The sequence below is a fragment of the Microtus oregoni genome, unplaced genomic scaffold (genome assembly GCF_018167655.1).
Source record: "Microtus oregoni isolate MIOR12 unplaced genomic scaffold, Mior012 000012F_ref0000307, whole genome shotgun sequence".
Lineage (NCBI taxonomy): Eukaryota > Metazoa > Chordata > Mammalia > Rodentia > Cricetidae > Microtus > Microtus oregoni.
The window spans coordinates 53,922,921-53,946,763 of NW_024543071.1; the positions used below are offsets into that span (position 1 = coordinate 53,922,921).

At 40.7% G+C, this 23,843-nt stretch overlaps 1 protein-coding gene across 21 annotated transcripts in view; it reads left to right on the forward strand.

Annotated features, from left to right (window-relative positions):
- Positions 1-23,843, forward strand: part of Ppp6r3 (protein phosphatase 6 regulatory subunit 3) — a 134,596-nt gene that overhangs the window by 61,313 nt on the left and 49,440 nt on the right. For all 21 annotated transcript variants that reach the window (XM_041660739.1, XM_041660741.1, XM_041660742.1 and 18 more), the window contains exons 4-8: positions 2,568-2,754; positions 5,604-5,741; positions 8,718-8,783; positions 11,258-11,370; positions 15,922-16,035. In XM_041660739.1, coding sequence (XP_041516673.1) covers positions 2,568-2,754; positions 5,604-5,741; positions 8,718-8,783; positions 11,258-11,370; positions 15,922-16,035 — 618 coding nt within the window. The remainder of the gene's footprint in view (positions 1-2,567; positions 2,755-5,603; positions 5,742-8,717; positions 8,784-11,257; positions 11,371-15,921; positions 16,036-23,843) is intronic.

Consider the following 23,843-nt stretch of genomic DNA (forward strand, 5'->3'; position numbering starts at 1 on the left):
TGCTAGTACTGCCCCACTCTGGGGCTCTAGGCACTGGGAGACCGGAGTAGAAAGGGAAGGTCAGTTAAGAAGCGAGTAGCAATCTGCAGAGAAAGATGTCAATATCCTTTTGGGGGAGCAGGTTTTAGCATCTAGACATAAAATGAACTAAGAACTGAAGAAGCTTCCTTGGTGTGAGGTCAGAAGAAGGAAGGATTAGGAAGGAAGGGATATTGAGTGTTTTACTCCAGGTAGATTAGAGTGGAATAGCTGTCAAGTTTGAGATGTCTGGTTGGTATGGAGTAGAGACAGGGACTCACAGCAGGGGGATGGGTACCATATGATGGCATGAAACTGACAGAGGTTGCCCTTGGAGCTGATGGGAGGCAGGCTCAGAAACTGATGGAGGAGGCTGTTAACTGAATTAGGGTTCCACACAGGAATTGAGGAGTGGCCAGGACAAGAAGAAAACAGGTAGAGGCCTCCGCTCAAAAAGCTGCTGAAGACAGGCTTCAAGGACAAAAGAGGAACCATGATCAGAGACTGCTGCTAAGGGAATTACAGTGTGGCCATATTAACCCTGTTGAATCAGGTCCTGAGAGCCTGGATGAAATGGCTCTGAAGAAGATTGGAAGACAAAGCAAGACATCTCCTTGAAGTTATTCTAGCATTGAGAGCACATGGTAGCTAAAGGAGTGTTTTATTTGTTTTCCTAAATAGAAGTGGTGGTTTATGTGTACACTATCAGGAATGGTGCAGTAAGAGGAAGCCATGCCAGCCAAAGGAGTGCTCTGTACTACAGCAGGTGGGAGGAATTAGCAAAATTTCTGCAGTTTATCCTAGAACAGTGGTTCTCATCCTGTGGATCCTGACCCCTTTGGAGGTTAAACAGTGCTTTCATGGGGGTTTAAGACCATTAGAAAACACAGACATTTACATTATGATTCATAATAGTAGCAAAATTACAGTTATGAAGTAGCAACAAAAATAATGTTATGGTTGGGGGCTCACCACCATAGCATGAGGAACTGTATTAAAGGGTCGCGGTTTTAGGAAGGTTGAGAACCATTGTCCTAGAAAATAGAGAGTAATGCAAGTTACTGTCACTCATTAGCCACCTTTGCAATGCCAGCTCTTCCTCATTATGTTTCAAAGCCTACAAACTAAGGAAAAGGGCCAATACACCTTGGAAAGTGGATGAGGTAGGAAGTGATCCTAGTATGAATTCCATAGCTGCAGATACAGCCGCTGTGTTTTCCTGTTACTACGTGGTGGTTACAGTAGAGAAGTCTGCTGTGGCATTGGTGAATGCCTGTGTTATAGTGTTGGGGAGACTAATGGAGCAGAACCTCCTAGAAGACATTGTTGAGAACTACAGTCTGCATGCTTTCACACCTGCAACTCTGTCTTCCTCTCACATCGCTTCCTTTGGGGACTCATGCTGTTTATCCCGTTTCATCCCAGATCCTTTCAGGTGCAATGGTCCCTTGCTTTCCTTGGATACCTCTACATGTGTCATACTCTCCAGACCACAGTCTTTCCCTCTGTCAGCTCTCATATAGTCACTCTGCTAGTTTGTCTCCTTGATTTGGTCAGCCTTTGAGCTTGCCATTCCTATGACTAGCTTTGGGCTGTTGCTCCTGGTTGGTTGATGGAAGAATGTGTTAATTAATGTATTAGAGCAGAGAAGGGAACTATTATCCTATATAGTGATGAGTCTCTTGTAACCATTGGAAAGGGTCATTCGAGCATGGGGAACATAGGTCTACTGCTTGGTTTTCAGAGTAAATGGTCTGACTGTTGGAGATGAACATGATTGAGGTTGCAGTTTTTTCTAAAACCATGAGGAAATAAATGCAGAGCAAATGCCAGCTGCTTCCTGTGGGCATGTGGCCTACCAAGTGAGATCATAGTGAAGAATGACAGTGGACTGGTTTCTTGCCTGTCCCTAGCTTCGTAAGGTCCTGGAAGGCTCTTGTAGAAAGTGTAGGTTTGTATAATGCTCTTCTCTCATCCTCCAGTACTGCAGGCTGGTGTCCTGTTTGTCTTAGTCAGTATACCATGATAGGTGTTTTCCTTAGATGGGATGAGACTGAACATTTGATAACTTTTCAGAACTTTATCATACTCTTGTAACCCACCTGAGTTGAGCTGACCAGTGACCTGCTCAGGTACCTGCAGTCATCACCACATCTGTGTGTAATACAGTTTCCTGGAAACTGGCAGATCCTAACTTGTCTCTCTGAGCTTCCACTTCTCTGTCCACATGGGATGTGATGGCTGTCAAGACACTGTACCTTCAGTGAGATATTTCTGATGTTACAGTGTGACGTCTTGGTTCTTAAGTGCCGTGCATGCACCAAAGTTGTAATGCAACAAAAACATATCTTACTAAAACTTGGTTAAAGGCAAATTAGAAAATTCATTTTAACTTAAGAGGTTGAATGGAATGGTTTGAAGGTGCTTTTAATTCCTAGTAGATGATTTTGATGTTTTGACAGAATTTTAGGGGACCTTCCTGATGTGTGCTATGCTTGATGTGATGAACTGTTACCATTAGATGATAACACAATGTTCTATTCTTCTAGGTATCCAAATATATCGTGTGAGTTGCTCACTTCTGATGTTTCCCAGATGAATGATAGACTGGGGGAAGATGAGTCCTTGCTATTGAAATTGTATAGCTTCCTCCTAAATGAGTCCCCCCTGAATCCACTACTTGCCAGTTTCTTCAGCAAGGTGCTAAGTATTCTTATCAGCAGAAAACCAGAACAGGTAAATACTGTTTTCCAAAGGTAAGTATCTGGGCTGTGCATCCCTGACTTGAGGGATTTGCTGTAGTTTCTGCATTTGCCTGAGGTCCAGTTTCAATAAGAGAATGCCTTTTAGGTCTTTAGCAGTTTAAGCAGCCCTGGTTTACACATTAAGTAGTATTTTTCATCTGTCATATGCATTGAAGGGCCTCAGCTGTAAGCATACTTTGATTTCTTTCCTGGACAAATAATCAGAAATATCATTGTGAGGGGAGCAGATTGAATCTGAGTACACAGCTAATGCCCCCCCTGGGTTCAGCAGTTGCTTTGCTTTGTTGTTTCCTGAAAATCGACCAGTGCTTTGCACACGGTGGTCATTTATTTCACTTAGATATCTGGATGCCAAGTCTGTAGCACTGGGTCAGGGTTCACACCTCCCTGTTTGTACAGGTACCTCTACCTTGACCCTTCTGGTTTTTTTTTTTTTTCTTCCAGTTCACATGTTGTATGTGTGGAAATGTCATTTCCCAAAAAAGTGGTTAGCCAAGTCTGGCTTTTGGGCCAGTGATGACAGCATCACCTGGGATTTTTTTTTTTTTTAAAGCAGTGTATGTTCTTGATTCCTACCCCAAACCTATAGAATTAGATGGAATCTGACAGTGAGGACTTTTGGCACATCTGATGTTTGCCGAAATTGGAGAACATTGCCATAGTGGAAGTTTCTGTAAAGGCCCAAGAGCTCACTTTCACGAAATAGCTAAAGCAGCAGATGCTTAGTGCAAGCTGACAAGATTATCAGTTGCATCAAGCAGAGATGAACATGGTCAATTCAGTCAGAGTTGGCTTTCTTCGTGGTAGACAACAGTTTCCAGTTACTTGGTCTTGCTATCAGCGTACGTGAAAGGACTGAAACTATTTTGAGCCTGCTGGGTATTCTGTCCTCTGCTGAGGCTAGGTTCATATTTTATTTTAGAAGGGTTTAGAATTTGTGTTCAAGTAAGGTTCTTATTTGATTAGGGCCACTGTCCCAAGTGTGTATGAGAAAGATCTTTTACTTTGAGTCATAACCCCCAAGTCATAGTCTAAGTAGTATAGATTGTCTTCCATTCTGCCCTTTCCACATGCATTGCAAGTCGTCATATCATCCTGGCATAGTTAGGTCAGAGATGGCTACCTCCATTATTAAGACATACTTTGTTATGTTTTTCTCCTCATATCTGCTATTGGGATCCAGGTTGGTAGCTATGTATGATTTTTGGTGTTTATAAGGTAAAACATTAAAATATGTGGAAGGCTTTCTGAGGCTTTGTGTATTGACACTGGGACTTAATTCTGTTATTTGTCTGGCAGTGATGGTGTATGCCAGTAGAATCCCCAGGCGAAGAGTCCCTTCATCTGGTTGCTTCTTGTTTTTCCAGCTAGGATTCCTTGGATGATAACAGCATTGTTTGTGTAGTTGCCAAAAAGGTCACACTTGAGAATTGTGTTTCCTGTTGCTTGATAGTATTGAGACTTAGGCACTGCAAGGGTAACAAAAGTCCAGATTCATGTGGCTTAACCAGAGACTATTTTAGCTTTTAGAGCAGAGAGCAGAGTGTCCAATTGTTGGCTGCAGTGAATAGTTTAGCCTTCAACACCAATGTCTAAAGTACAGGCCATGTGGTCCTTGCTATACTATTCATGGCAGCAGCTAAGGTTTATACGTGTAGGCTCCAGGACCACTGTTTCTGCCATGCATGGAATTGTTTTTTGGTAACTTCTGTTTTTCTCACCTTTCCTTTCAAAGACTTTTATAGGACTCAGCTGTGAGTGGCCAGTTCTCGAAGAGATGATTACTTGGCATCATTGTCTAGACAAACAGTGCAATGACTCATTTTGAAATTACTTGGGGTTGTAGTCCTACCTGTTCTGGCTGATAAGCTTCTTTGTGCATGTTTGTAGAAGGCTTGGGACTCTTGCAGCATGCAGATCTGAGTTTAAATTCCAGGGCAGCCACCTTTTAGTTCTCGGAGATATGTAGCAGGTCTGAGCCTAGGATTCTTCATCTAGAACAATGAATTCCACCTTCCAGGATTTAGTGAAATTTTGTGACAAAAACTGCCAGTTTGTGAAGTGCCCTTAGCATATGTGGTAGGTTTCTAATGGCTACTGTGGAAACTGCAGGATAGAATCATGATTTCTATCCCTAATTCATCTCCCTTCAGCACAGCCCCCTCTTCCTAGTCTCCTGTTGTTAGTCAGACATGTGTCAGTGCAGCCTAAATCACCTGTGGACCAGGCGAGCTAGCTACTTAGAAACAGAAATCTTTTTGAATATTCCACATTTTAAATTTAAGTTTAATGGGATTGCTTTATATGTAAATTATAAAGTAGTATATATATTTTAAGTTTTATTTTATGTGTATGTTTGCTTTGTCTACATGTATGTGTACGTGTTTATGCCTGGTGCCCATAAAGGCCAGAAAAGGGTATTGGATCTTCTGGAACTAGAGTTACAGGTTATTGTGACTTCTGAAAGTGAAGCCAGTGCTCTTTATTGCTGAGCCATCTCTAGCCCCACATAGTATGTTTTTTTTGACTGTTTGTAAGGTTGTGAGTTTTTTAAATGCCTCCTTCTTGGATAGTGAACAAGGAAAATAAAGAAAAGGCAAAGGTTCTGTTAGCTTTATTTGTAGTGGGGATGCATGCTGATTTGGAAGATGACTTTATTTAAGGGCTTTGAATATTGTTATTATTAATCCATTTGACATCTGCTTGCTAACTCAGTGCCTCCCTGTCCTTAAGCTAACTGGTAGGATTTGGAGAATGTTGGTCACTCTAGATTGTATGCCTCAAGTTATGCATCTTTCAGATTAATTTGTTTTCCTCTAGATTGTGGATTTCTTGAAAAAGAAGCGTGATTTTGTGGACCTCGTTATAAAGCACATAGGAACTTCTGCTATCATGGATTTGTTGCTCAGGCTCTTGACATGTATTGAGCCTCCACAGCCCAGGCAAGATGTTCTGAATGTGAGTAGAGATCTGAACTGCTGGGGGTTGGGCTTGGGAATGCTGTTATTTGGGTCTCTGGGCTCCTGTTTGCTAGGAAAATCTTACAGGATAAGAAGACCTGGGGATGAGGCAGGGAGGGAGTTGTCCCAACACAGAAAAGATACTGATTTTTATTTCTTGATTTGAGACCAGTATGTGTAACCCTGGCTGTCCTGGAACTCATTATTTAGACCAGGCTAGTTTCAAACTCACAGAGATTAGCCAATCTCTGCTTCCCAAGTGCTGGAATTAAAGGTATGTGCAACCTCAGCAAGCTGAGATTCAGATTTTACTGGACCAGGCCTCAGGATGCATACGCCCCTGGGTCTATCAGATGCAGTGTTAATTGCCCTTTGCCGGTTGGTTTGTTATGTGGATGGTGAGTGTATTGAGGATTTATCATAAAGCTGGGTCTGGATGTAAACAGGACAAGGCTTTCTAAGAGTGTGACAAACCTGCCTCCTACATGAGGGTCAAACAAGGAAATGGTGGTACGTGGAAAGGGCCCACTTTAAGTTCAGAAAGGTGGTAATTTTAGGATTTGTGCATCTTGAGTAGATAGATGTCGTAGGTGAAACCGGACTTGAGGGAGGTTTGAATAATCTGAAAATAAGGCTTCCCCTGGTCCCTCAGTTGTGTTCCTCACCCCAGTTTTCCTTGCCTTCTAGCACTATTCTCTCTGGATCCCAGTCTGATGTAGTTGCACATGTCTATAATATCAACACTCTATATTATGAAGCAGGAGGATTTTAAGTTCTAGCCAACCTGGGCCAAAAGAAATAAAAACTGTATCCCATTGAAAATGAGTTTCTTGGAAATTCTAGTTTTAAAGACCTAAGGAACCAAAACGACTTGAGGGTCTGTGAAAGGAAGGTCTACCTGGGGTTGTCTACTACAGGGCACACACTGCCAAGATGTCCAGGCATTCTTGCTTTATTTGGTAGATCAGGGCTATATCTGCAAGGTGACCCAGGTCACCCAGCTAAGTTCTGCAAGCAGGTTCTCTGAAACTTGGAGGTCAAGGCTTCGAATGGAGGCACCTTGCTACTTTTGTGTGTTTCTGTAGAATCTTTTTTCAAAAGGGGTTCAAAATTCTGGGAAAGACTGTTAGAACAAGGAGGATAATGGTCACTTTTATATGAATTAGTTCAGGAGGAGGTTTATAAAGTGTGATTTGCTCTAATGGCTCTATTCCTCTGGCTACTTCTAAGTTGAAATTTTTAGGGTCTGTTTCCAAAAAGTTAAGCTTTTGGGGAGAGCATGTGGTCAGTAAGAGGAGAGCAGGTTAGGGGGAAGTTTCCTTAAAATCTTGAAGATCCAGAAGTGGGCTCGGAATGTAGATACTTAGATGGTGAAGACTGAACTTACATACACGTACCTCTGATCAGGAGCATATACTTCAGGGTATTGCTGTCAGAGTGTGGCCTCAGGTAATACTGTGGGAAGTTTTTTTATCTCATGCCTAGATCTTAAAGGCTATCAAGATGGCTCAGTGGGTAAAGGCACCAGCTGCCAAACCTGACAATTTGAGTTCTATCCCCAAAATCCACATGATTGAGGAAGAGAACGCATTCCCACACAATGTCCTCTGACCGCCACACATGTGCTATATCACACACATACACACACAACAATTAACTATAATAAAACATAGCAATTGAGTGGCTTCATCCATAACCCTTCCCATTAGTACTTGTTTGCATTGCCCTTGGATATGTTCCCTGTAAGGAGCTAGAGACAGCAGCAGGGTTTTATCTCTACTTTTAGCACATCATATTTGGTTTCTTGGCCTCAACTTCATTTTCTGTTGTCTTCAACCTTTGTAAGTCAAGTGACTTTTCAACCGCCTTATATTTTATGGTGCTTCGCTCCTTTAGAGCACTAATTTTAAGCCTGCCCGTTTATCCTTTACTTACTTATCTATCCTCTTATTCATTTATTTATTATCCATTCATTCATTCATTTAGTTAGTTATGAATCACTCTGATCCCTTCTGTATCTCCGATCACTGCATCCTATGTAGAGGTTACAAAGAGATTGTTATGGTTCCAGCAGCTCTACCTGTGAGACAGGCAGATGACCATCTCTCTACTTCTAGGATGCCCCAACCTGGCCCTAGTATTTCTGTAGTGGGTTTGCTTTGGGTATCAGAAAGCCCCCTTTCATCCTGGGTTCTTTGTAGTAAGCTTTCTTCTTGGACTATCTTTGGACTGCCAGTCTACAAATAATGACCCAGAGACTTATTAATTATGGAAAGCTTAGCCTTAGCTTAGGCTTATTCTTAATTAACTCTTACAGTTTAATTAACCTATTTTTTTTTAGTCTACATTCTGCCACGTGACTCAGTAATCTCTTCTTAGTACGGTACATCCAGTTTGCTCCTAGTCTGCTTGTGAAATGGCACGCCTAGATTCCTCCTCCTAGTTTCTCTCTCTTTACCTGGAAATCCCGCCTATTCTCTCCTGCCTAGCTGTTGGCCATTTAACTAGTAAACCAGCCAGAAAGCTCCTAAGGCAGAGACATATCTTTATCATATAAACAAATATTCGACAACAATTCTTTTAACCCAGAGGCTTGATACTAAGTGTTATTTTTCATTCATCTGACCTTCAGAGCTGACACTCTCTTTGAGATAGTATGTAGCCCATCTGCCCAAGGCTCCTAGTAGCCAAAGTAAATGCTGTACATACTGAATATCCAGGCAGCACCACTATTAAGTATAGAGTCTAAGTGTGTGATTGTTGGGACTTGGGATTGTGCTTGTGGTCACTCTTAAAATGATACATTCACTACATTTTCCTTGAGAGACTTTTTAATTTTCTGTAGTGTTCAAAGTCCAGAGAAACCTGTAAATTCTACTTGAAGTATGGTGGCTATTTCCAGTATGTTTATCTTCACTGGGGCTTGAGCAGGAGCCACTCGTTGCTATGATCACTTCTACCATGTGTTTTTCAGTGGCTAAATGAGGAGAGAATTATCCAGAGGCTTGTGGAAATAGTTCATCCATCGCAAGAAGAAGATGTAAGTTCTCTTATGACTTTATTTTTTCATTGAAAAACTGTTGATTGGCCACAGAACATACATGTGTGTCTGTGAATGGGAATGAGAGGTGATGGTGTTCCTGCATTGTGAGCAGCAGGAGAACACTATCTCCTTCTAAGAGTTATGGTCATGCTAAGCCTGCTCTGTGATAAATCTGCATCCACATTTATTTTTGTTTTATACCTACTTTTTATCTTAGGTGATGGGGCCACATCTGCATCTTGGCTAAAGCTTTGCAAGCATCACAACAAGGTCTGGGTCACCTCTAAGCCTAGCAATGACTTTGTAGTCCTAGTCCTGACCTTGAAGCCTCAAATAGGTTCAACTTGAGTATAGAGGCTACAGACCGATATACCGTGTGTCCTGCCTCCATCTCTTCACTTTCTCTCCTGGTGCTGGAGATTAGACACAAAAATGGCAGTGATTCTGAAACTTTTGAGTTAGCCATTACACATTGAACCCTGTCCTGAGTGGTCAGGGTGTGTGTCCCTTAGGTCTGAATCATCACTCTCTTCAAGTATCACGCTAGGCTATGTGAGATTATCCAAAGTCAACCATTATCTACAGGCAGGACAGCTCTGTATGGCTTTACTTCATGTCCATGGAGGAGTGGGTGTTAGGGTGGTTCAGAGTGTGATTGAGGCTTTAGGTCCTCTACACATGTTTCTAGATTGGTGGTTAGAATGGGGAATGAACAGCATGGATGAGCAGGACAGAGAAAGCTGGGCTTTTATCCAGAGGATATTTGTTACTCACAAATGGATTTTCTGTGGAGGTGGATTTACCCTCTTTTATAGTCTGCTTACATTTTTTTCATAGGTCTGGAGCAATGGCTCAGTAGTTAAGCACTTGTTGCTCTTGCAGAAGACCTGGCTTCAGTTCCCAACATCCACCTGCCAACTCATAACTAACTCAGTTCCATGGGATCCACTCCTTCTTCTGGTTTCTATAAGCACCGGGCACATACATGGTGCACTTAAATTAAAAATGAATCTAAAAAAGTTTTTTTATGCCTAGGGCAGATCTAAGATACATTCTTAACTTCTCTGCCCATCCCCCTTGGGATTGTGGAATATATGCTCCATTGCAGTAGCTACTGTTGTTACCAGAGTTGGTATTATTTATACATTCCAGGGCTTGTGTATACTGGATGCTAAGGAAGAACTGTCTAGAAGGGTACTAATTTCTTCTCTGGTTAGGAGTTCAGTAGTTCCAGGAGCTCAGTCCCCATGTTCTAGAATCATGCCAGTGCCAGTTGACATAGGCAAAGTTGGCCACTTTGTAGGGGGTAGTTTCCCAAAATAAGCTGTGTTTCTTGAGCAGAATTTAGTTCTTACAGGGCTACATTTGTCTGTAGAGTCCAACAGAAACCGTGAAGGAGAAGCTCAGTTCTTTAAACTTTTTATTTAATTTTCTCTGTATGGGTGTTTTGCCTGCCTTTTTTATTTCTTTGGGAAGATAGCCCCTTTGCTGCTCTTTTGTTAAGTACGTGTTTAGTTTTGTAGGAAACTATTCTTGGTTACTATACTCTGGTTCTGCCCCACTATGCTTAACCTGACACTTTTTTTAAAAAATAATGTTTTTAGATTTATTTCTTTTTATGTTATCTTTGTGAATGTTTTACCTGCATGTATGTATGTATACTACAGGCATACCTGGTGCCTAAAGAGGGTGTCCCTTTGGAGTTATCAACGATTGTGAGCCTTGAAGTGGGTGGTGGGAATTAAACCTGGGTCCTCTGAAGAGCAGTTAATGCTCTTAACTATTGAGCAATCTCTCCAGCCTACAACACATTTTTTTGAGAAGGACAAAGCATGATTAGCTTAGTGACTCCTGCTTAAAATCCCAGCAGATGGAAGGTTAAAGCAGGAAAGTTGCACAAGTTGGAGGCCAGCCTAAGCTACATCTTGAAACCTTGTCTCAAAAAAACAATACACATATGGGGTGGAAGGGAAAACATGTTAGGTTCTGATTCTAGTCTGTGGGTGTGGATTCCCGGTATGTATCATCTCTTCAGGAGGGTAGTGTTCTGGAATGTTACTGTTCCCACAGGACATGAATGCTAGGCTAGAGCTTCCCAGAAAGGTAGATGGACATTACACCTTCTATGGTCCACAAAACTATATTAGTTCTTTTTGTTTTGTTTGCTTTTAATATTTGAGGTAGTGTGTGTATCTGTCTGTGCTAATAAAGGTATTGTTTGTGGGATATCTTTTTTCAGGCACGTAGTCAAAGACATTTGTCTGTATGGTGATCTACACTGTGCAGTTGTGGAAGGGAAGCTCATCAGCCTGGCAGTCAAATGCTTCGTCCTTTTCTTTGGGACGACATTGCTTATTGAAGCTTATGGATGATTTTAACTTGTGTTACCTCTGAAGAAATTTCTCCCTTCACTTTTTACTGTAATAACTTCTAACAAGTTTTATAGCTAAAATTGTACCTTTTTCCTTTAGCGGCATTCAAATGCCTCACAATCACTTTGTGAAATTGTTCGCCTGAGCAGAGACCAGATGTTACAAGTTCAGAACAGTACAGAACCAGATCCCCTGCTTGCCACTCTAGAAAAGTATGTTTACCGTTTGGTTTTTACTTTTCTCATTGATGCTGTTTGATGTGTTACTTTGTGAGTGACTGGTAAGTGAGGTGCTCCTTTGTGGGCATCGTGTCATGGAAATCCTATGCAAAGAAGGAAAGCCTGCTTTCTTTCTTCTACCATGGGAGACACTGAGATGGAAAGAGTGAGAAGGGGACCAAGTGGCATGTATATGTGGACTTTCAACTTCTCTGTGCCCACAAAGCTGAGTTTACAGAGCCATCCTGACGTGAAACAGTCACGTTATAACTTGGAGGGATTTGTTTTTTTTGTTTTTAAATAGAATCTTCTATATGTTTGCATTTGACCCATTTAAGTTGTTGGTTTCGTCTGAAGATCTTAGACCACTGTGTCTTTGCAGATGACTCAGGTTGCCTGAGTAGTTACCTTGTTTAAGCTCATGTTGAGGGGAAGGTCCCTCAGGTACTGGCTGCTGTTTTGATTTCCAGGATTCTCACATTTTCAGAATTAACGTTGGTTGTTACCATGGGTATATCTTTGACTAATGTCCACACTGTTAAAGTGGTGTTATGGAAAATCAGGCTCACCTTTGGAAGGAGTAGCTGAAGAGTGCACAGGTAGCATTAGACGCAGTGGTGGTCTCCTTTGGTCTATTGCTCTTGGCTTGTCTGTCATGGTGTTATATGTCCCTTAGTAGTTCTCCAGTACAAAGAAGCTCTTCTGTATCTTTTGCCAAAGTGTCTGTAAGACAGGGGAGGGCCAAACCAGAGACAAAACAGCTCGCTGTAGTCTGTGTCAAAGCTGATTTTTATTTCCAGAATTGTTGCCAAGGGAAATGGTACATGCACAGTAATTCTTGGTGTTATGTCTCTTTATGTATGTACTCCTTTCAAACACAGAAGATCTTTTAACATCCAGATACTACCAGTTGTGGTGCTCAGTAAGCTGAGCTGTGTAAACTGCCATTTGAGTAAGTTCAAAATTCTGCAAAATTCAAGATGTCATTTTTTTCTGCTGTGTAGTACTCCATTGTGTAAATGTACCACATTTTCCTGAAGAGAAAAAAAATGACATCTTGAATTTTGCAGACAAATGAATAGAGCTAGAAAACATTATTTTGAGTGAGGTAACCCAGACCCGGAAAGACAGTTATCACATGTACTCACTCATAAGTGGTTTTAAACATAAAGCAAAGAAAACCAGCTCACAAATCATAATCCCAGAGAACCTAAACAATAATGAGGACCCTAAGAGAGACAGACATACATGGGAAGTAGAAAGAGACAAGATCTCCCGAGTAAATTGGGAGCATGGGGACCTTGGGGGAGGGCTGAAGGAGAGGGAAGAGGCAGGGAGGGGAGCAGAGAAAAATGTGAAGCTCAATAAAAATCTATTTAAAAAAAAATTCTGAGCCGGGCGGTGGTGGCGCACGCCTGTAATCCCAGAGGCAGAGGCAGGCGGATCTCTGTGAGTTCGAGGCCAGCCTGGTCTACAAAGGGAGTCCCAGGACAGGCTCCAAAGCTACAGAGAAACCCTGTCTCGAAAAAAAAAAAAATCTGAATGTTTGGCTGGGTGTGGCAGCCCTCAAACCCAGCACTCAGGAGGAATAGGCAGGCCAATTTCTGCGCTCTAGGTCACAGGGCTACATAGTGAGACTGTATCTCAAACAAATAAAACCAAAATCTTTTCCTCTTTTGAATATCAGCAAAATTTCATATGATTTACAAAGCTGCTGGTCCAATAGAAACACAGCAAAAGCAATATAATTTTAATGATTTTTAAATATGAAGTCTTGGGAGGTGGCATTTATAGTTAGAACATGTCAGAATCAGTAAGCTATCTTCTAACTGTTGGTTGGTGGCCACATGTAGTGGGTGATTAGGTCTCCCTTATGACCTGGTCAGCAGTGAGATCTGAGCTCTGTAGGGCCACCAGAGCCTGTGTATATGCTTACTTCTAACCTTAAAGCTGGACTTTAGTTCCCTCGAGCTTCTGAAATCAAGAGAAGTATACAGTCAATATATTAAGAATATATATATTTATTTATATCAATACATGTTGGAGTGAATTCCCTCAGACACATGGACCAGGTGAGTTAGTGGCCTGTGGTATCACTCTGTTCTTCTAAAACCTAATGTGCATTATGGTGGATTTTTTTCTCCTCTCTCCTTCTCCTTCCCACTTCCCTGTCTTAAGGAATGAAGAGTTTAATTTGGCTCGCAGTTTGACAGTAAAGTCCATCATGGCTTTAGTATGAATGTATGAAGTATGAGACAGTTGGTTATTTTGCATACAGTCAGGAAGCAAAGGGAGATGAGGAGATGAGTGCTGCCCCACCCCCTTTAGGATATCTTTTATTCTTTGGCAGTTTCTAGCTTCTTGCTCTTTTATTGTTTATGGATTGAGAAAATACAGTAATAGAAGGCTGCTAGAGCTTAGAAAACCTCCATTAACTATAGTCCCCCACTCCACATATTTGGTTAATACATTCAATAACAGTATATAAAAATGTATTGTCTTAGCCAGTGCTCTATAGCAGTGAAGTGACATCATGACCATGGCAACTATTATAAAAGAGAAATTAAATTATAAATTTAATTTATAATTAAAAAATTTAATTGGGGTTTACTTACAGTTTCAGAGGTTTAATCTATTCTCCTCATGCCAGGGAACATGGCGGCACACAGGCAGACATGGTAGCCGAGAGCTCTTCATCCAGATAGGCAGCAGGAAGAGAGAGTGAGCCTCTGGACCTGGCTTAGACAAGCTCAGAACCCAGCCCCAGTTAAATACTAACTCCAGCAAGGCCACACCTCTAATCTTTTCAAATAGTGCCACTCGCTGTGAGCCTCTGGGGTTCATTTTCATTCAATCCACCACATTGTCGCTTTTTAATGATCACATAGTTTATCATAGTGATATCAGAGAGCCAGTCTTTTGGTGAGACATATAAAGAAAATTGCCTCTATTAGAATGCTGAGTAATCCAAAGGTCTGGTACCACTGTGTATGTATGTCGTGAGTGAAAGGTACACAAGGATGCCTTTGAATGAGCCTAAGTGGAAGAGTATTTGAGAGGAGTACCAAGAAAGAAATCTTGAGTTAGTGGACATGAAGTTTAAGAGGAAGTTTGGGCCTGAATTAAAAGCATTCTAGCCAGTATTATCTCTGGAAATTTTCAAATTCTTTAAAATAGTTCGATTTGATCTAGACTATGTATCTTAATTATGGGTAGTAATGAACTCAGAAGTTTTGTTAACTTGAGTCAGTTTTATAGATGTCTTTCTGTGGTCATCCATATGAAAAACAAAACTCAGTGAGTACCAACCTTTGTTCCAAAGATGTGGATGAATGATCTAGAAGGCTTCACACATCAGGAATTTTACTGATGCTTGGTATTACTATTGTGTTTAAATAAAGGAACATGTCTCTGTCAGAAAGCGCCCCTAATCCAGAGGTTGAAAGACATCCCCTTATCCTGTGTGGCAAGTTCTGTCCTGTGCCTGCTGCTGGTGTTTGAGTTATGGACAGTGTGTTTGGATATGGCACCAGTGCTGTGTTGTTAAATCATAAGCTTTTGCTGCTTATTTCATTGTTTTGTCCATCAGAATTCTCCTGATCTGACAGAATTCCCAGTTGATATAGCATGAGATGGTTGATGCCAATTTGCCATTGCCTTCAAGTAGATGCCAATGGTTCTAAAAGTGTGGTGAGAGCCCTGCATTGTTTGAGCATGATAGACAGGCATCAGTGTTATTCCAGCTGGAAAACCACCATTGAAGAACACAGTTTCCACACCACAGCTCCAAACCTGTAGTCCATAGTGGCTCTCAACCTATGGGTCGCAACGCCCATGGGGGTGGGGTCTAATGACCCTCTCACAGAGGTTGTAAATATTTAAATTACAATTCATAACAGTAGCAAAATTACAGTTATGAAGTAGCAATGAAAATAAGTTTATGGTTGGGGAGTCAACACAACATGAGGAACTATATTAAAGGATTTCAGTATTGGGAAGGTTGAGAACCACTGCTCTAGTCTGTCCTTAGGCTTCTGTGACTTCTCAAAGCAGTATTTCATACACTTTTAGTGCTGTTTCTACCGACTTATCATTTGAGAACTGTAGAGTAAAAGTCCATTTTACCTGTTTTGGATTTTTGGTAATCACACAGCAGCCATACCTGTGTGGCCAAACATGAGTGGGTTCTAATTTGCCATTTGGAAAACTTTTCCTTTTATGGATGTGTTGAGTTCTAACTCTTACTGTTTTCATCACCATGAGCTGTCACCTCTGCCCCCACCCTGCTTTGAGTATATTATACCTAGCCTTGAAATATTTGTTGCTTTTTAGCCAGGTTGGCAAAGGCAAACAGGTCCTCCCTTATCCTCTTACAAAGGGATAAACTTCATATGTAAGAGGAATTGCTGTAGGTTTGACACTTAAAGTAGAAAGCAAACATGCCTGTGTGTAGATGAGTGCTTATAGGGATTGTGTTGCAAATTTTCAGTTGTTACTGTTAAATGACATTGCAATCAGTGCTTGACTATTGATTTCTTTCCCTAGGCAAGAAATTATAGAGCAGCTTCTATCAAATATTTTTCACAAGGAGAAGAATGAATCAGCCATAGTCAGTGCAATCCAGATTTTACTGACATTACTTGAGACTCGACGACCAACGTAAGCTTGCCTTTTATCTCACTAAATCATCCATCCTGTTTTACTTTTAGATGTCTTAAAAACTAAGATTAATTCTTGCCAGGTGAGCTATAGTAGCATGCCTTTTGAAGTTCAGGTGCTGAATATTACTGCTGTAGGGACATTAATGTCATTCATGTGAATGTCACCTGTTCAGAGATTTAGTTCAACAGTATGGTTTGATCAGTATGTTTTTGGTACAGCTTTTGTTTGCTGTAGTTTATATGCCACCAAAATGAATGTGAAGTGAGCAAACCCCAAACATGGACAGTAGCCCAGACAGCTGTTGGCTGTGTGTTTATAAAGATGGAGGAGGGGGTGTCCAATTGGCAGGTGCTAATAAAGGGAGGGACTCTTTCATTTCTGAATCCCCATTCTCATACTAACTTCTGTTGTTTTATGGGGCTCATTGTGAGGGTATTGCACACCAGAGGTTAGATGAGCAGTCAGCATGAGGCTTTAAGGGAAAAGGTTCTGTGTCATATTCATGAATGTGGAATGTTTTTCAATAAGCCACTGGATTAAGTGTTGTAGGAATATGCAGAGGTTGCATTGTTTTTCCTGTTGTTACTGGGCCCTTTCAGTGTAGCAGATAACATGGAGAGAAGAGTGGCATCCTCAGCTGGCAGGCAAAGCCTTCAGCCAGCCAGGACTTCTGTTTTTCTTCTTTGTGATAAAATATAGGTCTCTGGGGGCGATAGTGAAGGCAGCCTTACTAGCCCCACTTTCTAAATGCCTAACTCCTGCCACTGACCTGCTTCATCTCAGTAGTAATGGAAGGTAGTTTGGCAACAGTGCTTTTGAGTCTGTTATAATTTGGAGAATCTGTAATTTACCTTGCTCCTTCTTCCCCAGAAGTTCATATTTTAAATAATGTAAGCAGCTTAGTAAGGTATGCCCAGTTCTGCCCAGCTATCTTTCAGCTCATGCCTCAGGGCCTACCTGCCTTCTCTATGGTTTAATGTCATACTGAGTAGTACTGTGAGGCTTATAGGACAACTCTGACTTGAAAAAGAAAGACCTGAGGAATAGTAGACATGACATTTTTAGCAGATGTAAGAGGGAAAACACACAGTGCCATTTTAAAAGAGTAGTCCAGAATGCAATAAAAGGAGAAGCAGACAAAGCTTCTAGGAAGGAGCTTTTATCTTGAACATTGAGCAAGACCAAACTTTTAAAATATAGTTAGATCTTGGATTATCACTTGATCTTGGTGAGATTTCTGAGACCTGGGGAAAAAAAGGATTAAGTTTCAGAAGTGTCTGGCTAAGAAGACAGCGTTACCTGTGAAGAAGATCAGATTGCCAGGCAGTTCATCTGTGAAGGCAGGATCTGAGATGAAAGGCTTAATGGAGTGTGAGAGAAGAGGAAGAACTGTGCCCTCTACCTTCTGCTGTCCTTTCACCAAAGGCCAAGAAGTACAAGTAAAAATCCATGGTGGGAAGCCTGCTGCTGTATTATATCCAAGAAAGGTAGTGATGTGAGAATTCACAGTCCAAAAACTGGAATAGATTCCAGGTTGTTTTACAGAGCTCAAAAAATAAGGTCTCAGTGCACCCTATAGCTCCTAACCTATGCATCTTAGCTGCATCCTCTTCTAGTTTTTTTCATGTTGTTGACACAGTAGTTTAATTATGTTTTTGTAAAGTAAGTAGTGTGTGTGTGTGTGTGTGTGTGTGTGTGTGTGTGTGTACACACATGTGCGTGCTTACGTGTAAATTTCTGCAAGGCCCAGGAGGAGCAGGCTTACAGGGACAATCTAAGCCATGCATACAGAATATGTAGAGAAAAATTTGGCACACAAGCCCTAACCATACAAGCAAAGTATCTAGAAACTGGAGCACTGAAGGCAAGCATAACAACAGAGCCTAAGCACTACCTCACTCAGCTGTTGACCAGATCAAGTCAAACTCAACATTAAAGGGCTAGGGTATAAAGATGCACATCTACTCTGTAAATACCACACAAGATGTACCTATCTGCCAGGAATAGTAAGACACCAGGAATAAATATGAGGAAAGAACCACAATAACTTAGAAGGAAAAGGACAGTAACAGGAAGCAGCTCAAAAATGTTATGCTGTCAGAAAAAGGGAATTTAGTATAAACACCATTGTTGACTGAGGTTTCTCTCCTACCAGGTCCCACAGCTGTTTAGTCCCAAATAAACTCACAGAGGTCTACATTAATCATAAACTGGTTGGCCTAGTAGCTCATGCTTCTTATTCACTCTTATAACTGATATTAGCCCCTAATTCTTGTCTGTGTTAGCCACGTGGCTTGGTACCATTTTTGGCAAGGCAATCACATCTTGCTTGCTCTGTGTCTGGGTGAAGACTGCAGACTAAAACTTTCCTCTTCCCAGACTTTTTGCCCCACCTCTACTTCTGGCCTGTTTACTGGCCAATCAGCGTTTATTTAAAATACAAGTGACAAGGTACAGACCATTGTCCCTTTTAAACAGGAACTCTGAATCCAGTCTCCATTGTTTAGCTTTTCTACTGACCATTATCCATAACAGCTTGATAACCAACATTCTAAACAAATGCAAACATCCATAATTCATTTTTTGGGAATTTGAACATAGTTTTTCAGGCTACTTCTTGCTGATTGAGGGCACTGATAATCTTATGGGGACCCAAAAAAAAAATTAGAATTATGATCAAGTTCTGACTGGAGTATCCTGTGAGGCTTGATTATCGGAGGCAGTAGTCTTTGAATTGTTCTGGATGTAGAACTCAGACTTCTGGGCTCTTCCTCCTATCAGAGATTTCTCAGGGGGGTCTTCCTTGGTCAAACCTGATTTTTCTTAAAGCAGAATGAATCTACAGTACCTCATTTCCTGTGGAAACAAAAGCAAAACCTTGTAGTATGAAGGGTCTCTTGTTGGTTCCCGGCCGCCCGGCTAGCTTACACCCGAAGTAATCACACAGAAACTGTATTAATTAAAACACTATTTGGCCCATTAGCTCTAGTTTCTTACTGACTAACTCTTACATCTTAATTTAACCCTTCTCCATTAAAACCTATTCTCCAAAGTAACATATCTTTTTACTTAAATTTTAAAGTCAAAGCATTTTCAAAATATATGTGTTGGATTAATCCAGCAGCATTTATAATCAGATGTCTTTTAGCAACTTTTGTTCCTTCCTGAGTCAGCAAACAATTTAAAGACAACATAGTAACATACAATATACAGGCTCTCTGTGTATTTTTCATCTTTATATGGCTTTATTTTAACCTCTATTTTTATTTTAATTTTTGGCTTTTTGAGATGTGGTTTCTCTTTGTATCTTTGGTTGTACTGAAATTCACTCGGTCGACCAGGTTGTCCTTGAACTCACAGAGAAACACCTGCCTCTGCCGCCAAGTGTTGGGATTAAAGGTGTGTGCCACCACACCTTGAACTCACAGAGATCTGTCTGCCTCTTCCTCCCAAGTGTTTATTAAAGGTGTTTACCACCACACCCAACCACTCTCTTTTTCTCTTAAGGATTTTATCCTTTTCCCCCCCCAATCCTACATATATTTTTAAACACACAGTAAACTGTTTAGAGGTTTTCTTCATCTTTGAATCTATCTTTATATATATATATATATATATATATATATATATATATATATATATATATATATATATACATATATATATATATATATCTTTTTCTGACCAAATGAGTCTTTAATTTGCTAAGCGATATTGCTAGGAGTAAATCCGTGGCTTTGACAGCTGGATCAAGCCCATTCCTTAGCTTTTTTCTGATAGTCTAGCCTCATGGCAGAGGTACAGGCTTGAGCCGTGTTTATTGCCACAACTCTATGGCGTTTCAAGGTCCCTGCCACCACCAAAAAGTATGCAGTCAGCTTTTCATTAACACCATTTTAGTGTTTCATGGCAGGACCTCTTAAAAGAGCTGCAACACTTTGTAGCTAAAGCTGAGTCAGGAAGCCTCTCTTAAATGAGAATGCTTGCTTCTAGCAAGCAGAGCCCACCCAAGAAAGTGCTGCTATCAAGAAGCTGTGCTTAAGGCTGTTATTTTGTGTCTAGAATTACTTCCCAAGCTCTCTTAGGTTTTCTGTGGATGCAGTTGTCTACACATTGTGCACCATTCAGCAGAGACATTATAGGAGGCCGCTTGTTTGTTTCCCGGCCGCCCAGACTCCTGAAATAATCACACAGAAACTGTATTAATTAAATCACTGCTTGGCCCATTAGCTCTAACTTCTTATTCGCTAACTCTTACATCTTAATTTAACCCATTTCTATTAATCTGTGTGTTGCCATGAGACTGTGGCTTACCAGGTTAAGTTCCTGCGTCTGTCTCTAGCAGGGCTTCCCAACATTGCCTTGTTTCTCCCTGCATTCAGTTTAGTTTTCCCCTCCTACTCCACTCTGCTAAGCTAGTTGCCAAAAGCAGCTTTTTTTTTCATTAACCAATAAAAGCAACACACATACAAAAGGACTTTCTACACCAACCATTATCATGTTAGAGCAATGGAAAAGTGGGCAGTATACAAACAGAAAAGATGGAAAGCTTCACTAAAGGGATGGGAGATTGTGCAAGAGATAAAATGGGAAATGAAGAACCCTCAACATTTACCATAGCTCCACATTTGAGAGAATCTCGCAAAACAACAGAAAGGACCATGATGAAGTTGGAAGAGTTAACTACAAACACTTCCTATTGACTAAGAACCCAACAGTAATGACAGGCCACCAAGAGCAAATTTGCTTCAGGCAGGTCCAATGAAGGAATGTGAAGAGTGATAGAGCAGGACACCAGATACCCTCTGTTCTCCATGCTCATGCAGAGGCACCCAACCACACATGTTTGTTTGCTCCCCCTAAAACAAAATATGTAGCAATCAAATAATATGCTCAAAGCATAATATGTTACAATGAAATAACTACAAGACTCATTTGTCTCTCAAAAATTACCACATAAACAAAGAAAACCCTACTGTCATTTCTTTAAATTCTTTCATGTACATTAGCAAATCTTTTGCGAGGATTATAGCCTGTATATTAAGGCAGAAGAAGAAAATGGCATCTAGATAGGAAAGAATAATATAAAATTGCCTGGCCATAGATCACAGGATTGTCTTTGAGCAAATCTTAAGTAATATGTCAGGTGCTTTTTTAAGGCAAAAAGAAATCTTGTAACTAATATGCAGCAAGAGTCCAGGATATAAAGTCAATACAATACTTAAAATTTAGTTGTATTTATGCATACTGGTAATGAACAATTAGAATTTGGAATAAAAATATATTCATTATATAGAAAAGAAATTGTTTAATCTAGCAAAATATAAGGTATTATGACCTAAATCAATGTGAATACTTCAGTATTGTCAGTGCTCTATAAAATGACTTACAGATGAGACAATACCATTCAAAATCTAAACAAAAGTTGTAATAGAAAACAAACTAATTCTAAACTTTGTGGAAATCCCAAAGCGAAGACAATAGCCAGAACAATCATTTCAAAGAAATGCAGTTGAACAGCTCTTACTGTGATTTCAGAACCTGCTGCAAAGCCACAGACAGCAGGACAGTGGAAAAAGAGTAGGTGCCCAGATCCCTAGAACAGGTGTATGTTTGCACACATGCGCATGCACACACCAAATACTGATAGTGAATGTGGAGGCAGTGCAGTGGGTAAAGTTTTAATAAATGCCTGTGGTGTAGTATATTTGACTTCTTGATGCAAAAAATGTTTTCACTTCTGGATTATAGAAAACCTTTCTTGAAATGTATTATAGACCCAGAAATTAATCCTAAAACTGTAGACGTTCCAGAAGGAAAGCTTTGACTCAGGCAGTTTTCTTAGACCTATCACCAAATCATAACCATTGTTTTTAGCTTGAATTCTGTTGCTGTAACAAATGTGACCAACCAACTTGGTGAGGAAAGGGTTTATTTAATTTTACAGGCTATAATTGAGAGGAGCCAAGGCAGGAACTCAGGCTGGAGCTTGAAATAGAAACCGTGTTTCCAGAACCGTGTTTCATGTTCAGCTAGCTTTCTTCTCAAGCCTAGGCCCATCAGCCTGGTTGCTTCCACAGTGGATTAGGTCCTCTCAGTTAGCAGTCAAGTAAAAGCCTCAGAAACACGCCCACAACCAATAGGATGGAGGTAGTTCGATAAATCTATAACTTGTCTGTTTGAGCTTTTTTTTTATCCTTTGAGAGCACATGTTAATAAGAGTATAACAATACAAAAACACAATCCAGGGCTGGAGAGATGGCTCAGTGGTTAAGAGCATTGCCTGCTCTTCCAAAGGTCCTCAGTTCAATTCCCGGCAACCACATGGTGGTTTATAACCATCTGTAATGAGGTCTGGTGCCCTCTTCTGGCCTGTAGACATATACACTGACAGAATATCGTATACACAATAAATAAATATAAGAAAAGAATAATTATTAAAAAAACAAAAAACACAATCCAACTCGTAGATGCTCCTGAAAAACCCAAATTAAGTTAGATTTTTTTCTTATTCCAGTAGAAAATACCTGAGGTATGATTATAAACAGATCACAGCAAACTCAAATCCAGCAGTATAAACAGCCCAATATCAGCTCAACTGTCTGTAATTCTCCAGCTCTGCTGTCTGTAATGTACAAAGTTTGTTTGATAGGCTTAATCCGACTCCAGAACTTAACTAACTTCCCACTGTCTTTGGCAGATGGTTCATAGTCCTGGTGTTTCTAGTATTCTCCTGTCTCTGCTGCAGATAAGCTGTACCAGTGGCCTCTCCTCGCTTCCCTTCAGTATTTCTGACCTTTTACATTGTGGCAAGCCTCAGCTGTTCTCCATGACCATTGTCTTCAAAGCCAATACAATATGGGAGTCTGTCTTAGGCTGATTTTAGCTGTGTTAAATACTGACTAAAAACAGCTTGGGGAAGGAAATGTTTATTTGTCTTACATATCCTGAATCACAGTCCATTTGAGGAAAGCCAAGGTAGGAATTCAGACTAGGTGACTGGAGACAGGAGCTGATGCAGAGGTCATGGAGGGATGCTGCTTACTGGCTTGTTCTCCATGGCTTGCTGAGCCTGGTTTCTTATAGCACCCTGTATAAGTGGTGTCCCTATTTACAAAGGGCAGGGTCCTACCCCATTGATCACTAATCCGGAGTGGATTACAGACTTGTACCAGTGGTGCTGGGGAGTGAACTCAGGACTTTCTCCATGCTAGGCAGGCACTCCTCCAAATTACATCTCTGGTCCCATGATTGCATACTTCTGAAAGTCCCATTTTTTTCTGTGTCCATAAACAAAGCCACAATTTAGTGGTTTACAGTCAAATTTCTTAAACTTTTGTTGCTCATAGTCTCTTTTGACCAAAGATATTTTCACTCAGTACTTTAAATGTGAAGAGCAAACATTTATCGATGGCAAGGCTTAAGTTTCTCTCTCTCTTGTGATTTTTCGAGGCAGGATTTCTCTGTGTTGGTGTAACTGTTCTGGAACTTGCTCTGTAGACCAGGCTGGCCTCAAACTCATGGAGATCCTCCTATTTGTTTTTCCTGAGAGCTGGAATTAAAGGTGTGTGCCACCACCACCTGGCTTTCAATTTTTTCTGTTTTGTTTTGTTGTTTAAATAGTCCTTGCTATACATATAATTTCACTATTAAAGGTAAAAGCAAAGTTTCCATAGTGAGATGAATATGCTTGATTACTTTAAATAAATCAATCATGGCTGAGTATTTAGCACTGCAGGCTGTAGAGCATGTTCACCTTTATAGTCATCAGTGCCAAGAAAGCCACTTTTCCTATGAAGTGAAAA